Source organism: Perkinsus marinus (genome assembly GCF_000006405.1).
Source record: "Perkinsus marinus ATCC 50983 genomic scaffold scf_1104296946752, whole genome shotgun sequence".
NCBI classification, from domain to species: domain Eukaryota; phylum Perkinsozoa; order Perkinsida; family Perkinsidae; genus Perkinsus; species Perkinsus marinus.
In genome coordinates, this window is record NW_003210836.1 from 1 (window position 1) to 10,894 (window position 10,894).

The 10,894-nt window shown below is 48.9% G+C and overlaps 1 protein-coding gene across 1 annotated transcript; it reads right to left on the bottom strand.

Annotated features, from left to right (window-relative positions):
• Nucleotides 1-9,227: 9,227 nt before the first annotated feature.
• On the bottom strand, nucleotides 9,228-9,545 carry Pmar_PMAR019353 (hypothetical protein; the record flags this gene model as incomplete). The annotated part of the gene is made up of 1 exon (XM_002779543.1): nucleotides 9,228-9,545. The coding sequence occupies one exon, from the start codon at nucleotides 9,543-9,545 to the stop codon at nucleotides 9,228-9,230; it is 318 nt and encodes a 105-aa protein (XP_002779589.1).
• Between the last annotated feature and the right edge of the window lie 1,349 nt (nucleotides 9,546-10,894).

Below are 10,894 nucleotides of genomic sequence, written 5' to 3' on the forward strand. Positions count from 1 at the left end.
CGTGCTAGTCGTAGACGTGCTAGTCGTAGACGTGCTAGTCGTAGACGTGCTAGTCGTAGACGTGCTAGTCGTAGACGTGCTAGTCGTAGACGTGCTAGTCGTAGACGTGCTAGTCGTAGACGTGCTAGTCGTAGACGTGCTAGTCGTAGACGTGCTAGTCGTAGACGTGCTAGTCGTAGACGTGCTAGTCGTAGACGTGCTAGTCGTAGACGTGCTAGTCGTAGACGTAGTCGTTGATGTAGTAGTCGCACTAGTCGTGGTTGTCGACGTAGTAGTCGTGCTAGTCGTAGACGTGCTAGTCGTAGTCGTACTAGTCGTAGTCGTAGTCGTGCTAATCGTAGACGTACTAGTCGTAGTCGTAGTCGTAGTCGTGCTAGCCGTAGGCGTGCTAGTCGTAGACGTAGCCGTTGATGTAGTAGTGGTACTAGTCGTAGTCGTGCTAGTCGTGGTCGTCGACGTAGTAGTCGTGCTAGTCGTAGTCGTGCTAGTCGTAGACGTAGTCGTTGATGTAGTAGTCGTACTAGTCGTGCTAGTCGTGGTCGTCGACGTAGTAGTCCTGCTGGTCGTAGTCGTACTAGTCGTAGTCGTGCTAGTCGTCGTCGATGTAGTAGTGGTTCTAGTTGTGGTCGTCGACGTAGTAGTTGTCTCAGTTGTAGTACTCGTCGTCGATGTGGTCGTAGACGTGCTAGTCGTCGTCGTCGACGTAGTAGTGATCTTAGTTGTAGTAGTCGTCGTCGATGTGGTCGTAGACGTGCTAGTCGTCGACGACGTAGTAGTGGTTCTAGTTGTGGTCGTCGACGTAGTAGTGGTTCTAGTTGTGGTCGTCGACGTAGTAGTGGTTCTAGTTGTGGTCGTCGACGTAGTAGTGGTCGTAGACGTGCTAGTCGTCGTCGTCGACGTAGTAGTGATCTTAGTTGTAGTAGTCGTCGTCGATGTGGTCGTAGACGTGCTAGTCGTCGACGACGTAGTAGTGGTTCTAGTTGTGGTCGTCGACGTAGTAGTGGTTCTAGTTGTGGTCGTCGACGTAGTAGTGGTTCTAGTTGTGGTCGTCGACGTAGTAGTGGTCTTAGTTGTAGTACTCGTCGTCGACGTAGTAGTGGTTCTAGTTGTGGTCGTCGACGTAGTAGTGGTCTTAGTTGTAGTAGTCGTCGTCGATGTGGTCGTAGACGTGCTAGTCGTCGTCGACGTAGTAGTAGTTCTAGTTGTGGTCGTCGACGTAGTAGTGGTTCTGGTTGTGGTCGTCGACGTAGTAGTGGTCTTAGTTGTAGTACTCGTCGTCGATGTGGTCGTAGACGTGCTAGTCGTCGTCGATGTAGTAGTGGTTCTAGTTGTGGTCGTCGACGTAGTAGTGGTTCTGGTTGTGGTCGTCGACGTAGTAATGGTCTTAGTTGTAGTACTCGTCGTCGATGTGGTCGTAGACGTGCTAGTCGTCGTCGATGTAGTAGTGGTTCTAGTTGTGGTCGTCGACGTAGTAGTGGTCTTAGTTGTAGTACTCGTCGTCGATGTGGTCGTAGACGTGCTAGTCGTCTTCGACGTAGTAGTAGTTCTAGTTGTGGTCGTCGACGTAGTAGTGGTTCTGGTTGTGGTCGTCGACGTAGTAGTGGTCTTAGTTGTAGTAGTCGTCGTCGATGTGGTCGTAGACGTGCTAGTCGTCGTCGACGTAGTAGTGGTTCTAGTTGTGGTCGTCGACGTAGTAGTGGTCTTAGTTGTAGTAGTCGTCGTCGATGTGGTCGTAGACGTGCTAGTCGTCGTCGACGTAGTAGTAGTTCTAGTTGTGGTCGTCGACGTAGTAGTGGTTCTGGTTGTGGTCGTCGACGTAGTAGTGGTCTTAGTTGTAGTAGTCGTCGTCGATGTGGTCGTAGACGTGCTAGTCGTCGTCGACGTAGTAGTGGTTCTAGTTGTGGTCGTCGACGTAGTAGTGGTCTTAGTTGTAGTACTCGTCGTCGATGTGGTCGTAGACGTGCTAGTCGTCGTCGATGTAGTAGTGGTTCTAGTTGTGGTCGTCGACGTAGTAGTGGTTCTGGTTGTGGTCGTCGACGTAGTAGTGGTCTTAGTTGTAGTACTCGTCGTCGATGTGGTCGTAGACGTGCTAGTCGTCGTCGATGTAGTAGTGGTTCTAGTTGTGGTCGTCGACGTAGTAGTGGTTCTGGTTGTGGTCGTCGACGTAGTAATGGTCTTAGTTGTAGTACTCGTCGTCGATGTGGTCGTAGACGTGCTAGTCGTCGTCGATGTAGTAGTGGTTCTAGTTGTGGTCGTCGACGTAGTAGTGGTCTTAGTTGTAGTAGTCGTCGTCGATGTGGTCGTAGACGTGCTAGTCGTCGTCGACGTAGTAGTAGTTCTAGTTGTGGTCGTCGACGTAGTAGTGGTTCTGGTTGTGGTCGTCGACGTAGTAGTGGTCTTAGTTGTAGTAGTCGTCGTCGATGTGGTCGTAGACGTGCTAGTCGTCGTCGACGTAGTAGTGGTTCTAGTTGTGGTCGTCGACGTAGTAGTGGTCTTAGTTGTAGTACTCGTCGTCGATGTGGTCGTAGACGTGCTAGTCGTCGTCGACGTAGTAGTAGTTCTAGTTGTGGTCGTCGACGTAGTAGTGGTTCTGGTTGTGGTCGTCGACGTAGTAGTGGTCTTAGTTGTAGTAGTCGTCGTCGATGTGGTCGTAGACGTGCTAGTCGTCGTCGACGTAGTAGTGGTTCTGGTTGTGGTCGTCGACGTAGTAGTGGTCTTAGTTGTAGTAGTCGTCGTCGATGTGGTCGTAGACGTGCTAGTCGTTGTCGACGTAGTAGTGGTTCTAGTTGTGGTCGTCGACGTAGTAGTGGTCTTAGTTGTAGTACTCGTCGTCGATGTGGTCGTAGACGTGCTAGTCGTCGTCGACGTAGTAGTGGTTCTGGTTGTGGTCGTCGACGTAGTAGTGGTCTTAGTTGTAGTAGTCGTCGTCGATGTGGTCGTAGACGTGCTAGTCGTCGTCGATGTAGTAGTGGTTCTAGTTGTGGTCGTCGACGTAGTAGTGGTCTTAGTTGTAGTACTCGTCGTCGATGTGGTCGTAGACGTGCTAGTCGTCGTCGACGTAGTAGTAGTTCTAGTTGTGGTCGTCGACGTAGTAGTGGTTCTGGTTGTGGTCGTCGACGTAGTAGTGGTCTTAGTTGTAGTAGTCGTCGTCGATGTGGTCGTAGACGTGCTAGTCGTCGTCGACGTAGTAGTGGTTCTAGTTGTGGTCGTCGACGTAGTAGTGGTCTTAGTTGTAGTAGTCGTCGTCGATGTGGTCGTAGACGTGCTAGTCGTCGTCGACGTAGTAGTAGTTCTAGTTGTGGTCGTCAACGTAGTAGTGGTTCTGGTTGTGGTCGTCGACGTAGTAGTGGTCTTAGTTGTAGTACTCGTCGTCGATGTGGTCGTAGAGTGCTAGTCGTCGTCGACGTAGTAGTAGTTCTAGTTGCCGTCGACGTAGTAGTGGTTCTAATTGTGGTCGTCGACGTAGTAGTGGTCTTAGTTGTAGTAGTCGTCGTCGATGTGGTCGTAGACGTGCTAGTCGTCGTCGACGTAGTAGTAGTTCTAGTTGTGGTCGTCGACGTAGTAGTGGTTCTGGTTGTGGTCGTCGACGTAGTAGTGGTCTTAGTTGTAGTAGTCGTCGTCGATGTGGTCGTAGACGTGCTAGTCGTCGTCGACGTAGTAGTGGTTCTAGTTGTGGTCGTCGACGTAGTAGTGGTCTTAGTTGTAGTACTCGTCGTCGATGTGGTCGTAGACGTGCTAGTCGTCGTCGACGTAGTAGTAGTTCTAGTTGTGGTCGTCGACGTAGTAGTGGTTCTGGTTGTGGTCGTCGACGTAGTAGTGGTCTTAGTTGTAGTAGTCGTCGTCAATGTGGTCGTAGACGTGCTAGTCGTCGTCGACGTAGTAGTGGTTCTGGTTGTGGTCGTCGACGTAGTAGTGGTCCTAGTTGTAGTAGTCGTCGTCGATGTGGTCGTAGACGCACTAGTCGTCGTCGACGTAGTAGTGGTCTTAGTTGTAGTACTCGTCGTCGATGTGGTCGTAGACGTGCTAGTCGTCGTCGACGTAGTAGTAGTTCTAGTTGTGGTCGTCGACGTAGTAGTGGATTTAGTTGTGGTCGTCGACGTAGTAGTGGTCTTAGTTGTAGTAGTCGTCGTCGATGTGGTCGTAGACGTGCTAGTCGTCGTCGATGTGGTCGTCGATGTAGTAGTGCTACTACTTGTAGTAGTCGTCGTCGATGTGGTCGTAGGCGTGCTAGTCGTAGTCGAAGTCATCGAAGACGTGCTAGGAGTCTCTAGATCACTACTCGAGTCGTCAACCAGTATACGGTCGCGACCAGCGCCACCACTCCGCCAAATACCAATATTATTTACATCACACGGAAAACTCCTACCGACAAGATAACCATCGCTTCCGCTGACATTTGCAGGAGCATTCGCATAATCACAACTTTCAACCAACTGGGAAGCTTCGGAAACCAGTACAACTTCCTCTGCCATGCAGAGGGACATGCTGAGATACGAGATGAAAGTGAGTGCGATAGTGTATGCCTTTAACATGTTTGGCAAGTAATAACAAAAAGGAAGAAGCTGAAAACAAAAAACTTTTGTATACCGCTCTAGTCAGAGTACCGACCCCAAGAACTGTCCAGTATCCACGACTACCTCAACCTCGAAATGTTATCTGCACTGTATTGCATACTTTGAATAAGACTGTTGCGCTACGCTAAAACCGCTAGAGGAGGTATGACCATTTTCGTCAACCCCTCAGGTTGAACCACCCAATCTTGTGTAGGATGTCTTTCGATCACAAATCTTAAAAGCTACACTTGTAATGGAATTTTCAAGTCTATCTACTTGCATCTTCTGAAAAAAATGGTTCCGTTGAGACGGAGTTCAACTTCAAATGCTTTCTCTCGTAATCGACTAACTTTTCGCAGATTTTATCAATGAGCAGAAATCACAGAAGTTAATAGTTTTTTTGGATTGTGCATGCTCATTTTCTAACCCCTATCAAATGTCAGCCGAAGTGCATATTCTGCGATTGAAATCATCATTCGAGAATTCAAGGGAATCACCAAAATGACACTTTTGCGTTAGACTTGAAAGAGGGTGCGGGTAGCATTGCAATGGCACTTTCGCTAATGATCCATAGATTCACATACGTGGTGAGAAGGAAAGAGATGAGTCAGTCTATTGATATGATCTTGTGTGCATCATTCCCATCGCGGCCTACGTGTGAGCAACTGACACAACACACACAATATGATGATCGGGACAAGAATGTCATCACAATGGGTCTAGCTTCGACTCATGCTTTGTGTACAGTATTTCACTCGAGTTCTGCCTGAAGGTATTGTGTTCACCGGTGACGTTGAAATCTGCCAAGAGTAAAACCTCCTGATGTATGCTGATCCAGCAGTGCTAGGTCGATAATAAAATTAAATGAAATAGAGAACTGGGTCGAATTTCAGCAAATATTGAATCGGGAGTCATTCGAAATATAGAGGAGCTCTGATACTCACAAAAGTCCATGCTATAGACATTAGGGAAGGTGTCACCTCAAAACATACCTCAGTTTTATAACTCCATTTTGTTAACGGATTCCGTCGTTGTTGAGAAGTTAGCGTCAAGCTTTCCGGCGAGCTCGATGGGTGGACCGTGTAGCGTGAGAATGCGTCATGTATGGCACTCACTTTAGTAATCCTCATTCTCAGTATGATTAGCTTCTCGGGCCTCTCATGTCCTGCTGCAGAATTTTTACAAGTAACGGGCATTGTCTTCACTGTTACTGGAGACCAATTCCATGCGCGCGAATCGCACGGCGCGATATATCCTTCTGCAGAAATTTGTTCAAGTAATTCTGGACATTACGTTCGCTGTTACCAGAGGCCAGTTCCGTGCGCGCGAATCGCGCAGCGCGATGAATGAGCTACTCATAGCAGTCGTTGGTCCCTATTTGGCGAACAATTTAGGTGCGAGACCAAGTAGACTGAGTGTGTGCTATCATGTGCGAAACGAACTTGTCCAAGCCACTCAACGAAACTGGTGGCTGCTACTCCGTCATCCTGACGACGACATTGAACATGGCCTCGCTCTAAAATTTGGGTGACAAAAATGTCAGTAGGTGACATAAGATGTCTTATGTACGCATTACAACTTCAGTAGGATTATTCGACGTCCACACGACGACGATCATGACAGCGAAATCACCATATCCTCCTGTTGAGAATTATCGGAACAGTAGTAACATTTCCGACTGTTCCGGCGAGTACCTAGTCAAAACGTAGAGACAAAAGTAGTCATGCATTTGATCTATTGCATCACCGACAAAATACTGTCGAAGACTGTGGTTGAACAGAAACAATTCCCGTCGCGATAAGCAATGATCGATCGCTCGCTCGAGTATTTCCGTCGCTCGCATCTTCTTGCTCGAGTATTTCCGTCAACAGATCATACGATTTCTTGAACGAGCTATCGGGATTCACAAAATACTGGAAATAAATGTTCCTTAATCGACCTAGTGTATTCCATGACATTAATAAGCTCAACAAGTTTAGTTTCAGTCTAGACTAGTTTAGTCAAACCCCATTAGATTCTTGAAACATTGGGTCTTAATTTGGGCAGTACTGAGCTCAAGGTTGAACGAATGAATTTAGACTCGAACTATTAGAGCGAGACGGGGAATGTCGAGCTAGTACACAAACTAGTTAACACGTGCTACACTGCCAGTGTTAGACTGGGATCAGACTCTAACACGATCGCAACTGACTTGTCACGGAGCTCACGGGCTTCCCGGATGCCGATCATCCTAGCAATACCTTGAGGTAGTACCCCTGATGTACTACATCAGTGCTGATGGATCATCGCTTGCACTCGAATCTCATAGCCGCACATCAAGCATCAGCATCGGTAGTTCTGATTCGACGCAATGTCGAAAAGCTGGCAGTAATTGGCAGCTTTTGTGGGAATGGGGATGGTGGTAGTTCAAGCCTTGAACTTCAAGGTTCGATTACTCGTACTGAAAGGGCATTCACACAGCAAGCTCTTTCTGCTCAGGATCTTCAGGTCAGTGTGAGGTCTTCACCCAGTAGCAAATCCGGCTAGCTGTGTTATCATAGTCTTTGGAAAGACCTCTGTTCCTGCAAAATATAACGGTGAATATGTGTGTGTGTAAAGGGGTTGCGGCCGTCACGCCTTTGGCGGCACCTTACGGCATATTTTTCTCATCGCAGGGTCAGCTTCCCTGGACTGTCCGAGAGAGCTGAGGATACCGTCAAGTGTTCTATAACACCACTTTCAAGTCCAGGGAAATGAGGATGAAAGACGATCTCCGCTTATTGACATGCCGAATCGTTAAAACCTTGATTCTCCTATGTCGAGCAGCAGGCGTGGTAGTTGCCAACACGGTGTTGCTGCTCCGAATGGGTGTTAGCAACACCCATTGGCAGCAGAGCCTCCCTCAATATACGGCTCCGGTAAGGAAGAATGCAGAACCCTTCCCCCAGAAGCTCCTCGGAGCCAATGCATGAACAGAACAGTTGTCTATGGATAGAATTAGTAGTAGCATTATTTAATAATGTGTAATTTACAAAAAAGACATGGGGGACTTGCCCTTCCGCTAGTCCTTGACAGGTAGGTGTCAGCACGTGAAAGGCCAAAGATTGCCTGAAGGCCATTCCTGTGCATCCGATAGGAAATATATCTCTACTTCGAGTAGAGAGGGGCTTCAGCTGAAGATGCGAGGAAGGACGTTAGAGCTTGTAGAAGGCTCAGTTCGGTGCAGAGCCTTGGTAGGCAGCTTGTTGGTGAGCAAATATGACAGTCGGAGGGCCTCACTCATGATGTCCACAAAAGCATTAGGAGTGGATGGTGCGACTCGCACCGTGCGAGCCGGTAAGCGAGCTTGATAATTCTTCTGAAGGCCAAGTCGATGAGATCGCACGTGTTCTTATTGACCAACGAGATACCACGGGCTTCCAAGCCGGAACTCAAAGTGGGTATCCATACCGCCTCGACCAGGTAAGCAACTCTACCAGGAGACCCCAGAAGTCTTTTTAGCATAGCGCATGGTCTTCACGGTCAAGTGGTGGCACTTGGCTAGTCTCGCTTTGAGATGGTGGATGAAGTTGAGCTTGGGGGTAGTAGTAATACCAAGGATATTATTGTATCTTCGAACATAGTACACGGAGCTACAGTTAGTGAGTATTTTAGTCTTCTCTGCAACCTGCAGACTGCAGATGCCCCAAAGATGGCTATAACCGTTGGTGTCTCCACCAATGACGAAGTCACCGCCAGAGCTGAGGAAAGTAGAGAAAGGATAGAGGTGATTCACATCCGGTAAGGACACCGGGTTATCGAATGAGGTTCTGACCGGCGTTCTGACCAGTGCCGTGACCGGCGGAGTCGTTCGTCGTCTCGCGCCATGGCCCGCTGGCGGGACTCAGGTCAGGCCTGACGTGGTCAGGCGGCTTGAGTGGTCAGGCGGACAAGCGGGCCGCCTGACGGTCTGAGTCTCAGTTTACTAAACACCAGAACCGACAGTCACCTCGTCGGAATTTTCGTGCGGGGACACACCTATTGTGAGCAGGCGCAAATGAACGTTTTCACTAACACCTCCCAGTAGCCGAATTGGTATGGCCATCTATGATAACTCGTAAGTAAAATGAGCAATCACAAGCTCGAAGTTCAAAGTTTGACCTAGATGAAGATTGGCCTATTAAACGGCGTCGAAGCTCCTGCTGGAGTCTAATCGAGACATCAAAACAAACTAAGTTGAAGAGGAAGAGGCTCAAGATGGCCCCCTGTTGTGTCCCTCTTCCTCTAGGAGAGAGTCGAGTTATTGATATACCAAGATCCCTACTCAGTAGGGACAGTAGGGCCTACTGTCCTTATACATACAGGAGATAGCATCATGATCCAAGCTACCACAGAAAAGGCAGCGTTTGGTAGACTGACATGGTGCATTAACACTGTGATGACCACCGCTTTTCGTACAGCCACGATTCGTGGCCCACGAATGTTCAAGTAGTCGTGAGCTCTGAGTCTCTGAGCTTTAGTGTAGATACCTCTGTTCTTGATCACAGCATTACGGTCAGCCATAGGTACTCTATAGACGGTGAACTTATCGGTACTTCTCACTTTAATCCAGTCATCGATATGTAACTCCGGAGCATAGGACTTAGCCTGCCTACGCACCTCTTCCTCGTTTTTAGAATCATGGTCGCCAGTGTAGATAAGGATCTCAGGAAGAAGCTACAGATCGACTATGCAGGAGAGTTTCACACCGAAGGTTTTTCTTGCATATCTTGCTAGGGCAAATCCAACCTTCTTGGCTTTGTCAACTCTCTGTATGATGTACTTCTTCCGCGAACCGCTGCGAGTGATCCATACTCCTAACATTTTCATTTCTATGATATTCCTCTCATACTGTAAACCCATACTGGAAAGGGACTGAGATTTGGCTGAATCCATCTCCAGCTTCGTAGGCCGGAGGGCGTCTCTAAGACTTGCTTCGCAAATACCACGGACTGTTACGACCGGGATCTTGACCTTGCGTTTGAAGGCTACCATTACAGTGCCATCATCCGCAAAGGCAAGTATCTCGATCGTTATATCATTGGTACTGATTCTTGCTCGTGCCGCCAGGCGTTGCAGAATTATTCCTTCTCTATCATTCAGCCCTGCCTCGATGGCTATCGTGAAAAGTTTCGGGCCTGCGACGCTGCCCTGAGCCACTCCCACTCCTGGGGTGGCCAATCTGCTTGCTACTTCTTCGCCGAAAACTGCGTGTCCCAGTCTTCTCCCTAGCCACCTCGCAAACCACTTGATTACCTCGTTCGGTGCCCCGCCCTTCCTCAGTCCCTCCACAATTGCTCCGTGTCCCACTTGGCAGAACGCACTCTTGACGTCAACTGAGAGGATGTAATAGTGCTTGTGGTCTCTTCTGAAGTACACTATCTTCTTCACTGCGTGGATCGTACTTAAGTGACGACGATAAGCAAACTGGTGACCACCGGTTCTCAAATAAGAGTCAATGCCAGGCGAGCGGTTCAAAAGCGTACGCTCAAACCATTTGCTGAACACTGATGTTAAGCTTACCGGCCTCCTCGATGGGATATCTCGGAGATATTATCTCCCATATCCCTCCCCGGCTTCGGTATAAAGATAACTAAAGCCTCTTTCCAACTCTCTGGTACTACTGAGTATGTCAGACACCACGAGAGGAGGCGACTCACCAGTGGAAGTAGTACTTGGTCCGATTCCAGTAAGTGCCTCCATCGTAGGCCGTCCTTCCCCCCTTGTCCTTGTTACTCTGTGCTGCTTGCAAGGAACGCTGAATCTCTTCAGCTGATACTGGAGATACAACGCCATCATGGAGGAAGGTAGAGTTGTCATGAGGATCTGGAGACCTGGTTAACCTGTACTCTGTCTGCACCATATTCCTGGGGGTTGCCGGGGTGCCTCCAATGTACTGGTCTGCAAGGCGCGAGCATGTGCTGTCAGGGCATGCATCCCCTGCCAGTAAGACCAGACAGCTTGTCGTGTTCTTAGTCTCGATACTCTTGTAGACTTCTTCAACGGACTCTGCATTTCCCACTGGGAAATTCCCAGGGAGTCTAGGAAGTCATGGTAGGCTCTAGTCTTCTTCGATCTGAGTAGTGCCTTATACTGTTTGCGTCCCGATACGATATCGTCTTTGGTTGCCCGAGAAGATCTCTTAACCTGGTTCAATTTCCTTCTCGCTTCCTTCACCTCTGCGTCCCACCAGCAGTTTCTTGGCTCCGCTCCTCGGTGCCGCTTTCTCCCTCCTGTGTCTCTCTCAGTCTCCATCCTGGAGGCCTTTTTCGGGGTGGCCGCCTGGGCAGCTTCTACCAAGCCCAATGTTATATGCTCGAGGAGTGTAGCTACTGCCACCTCGG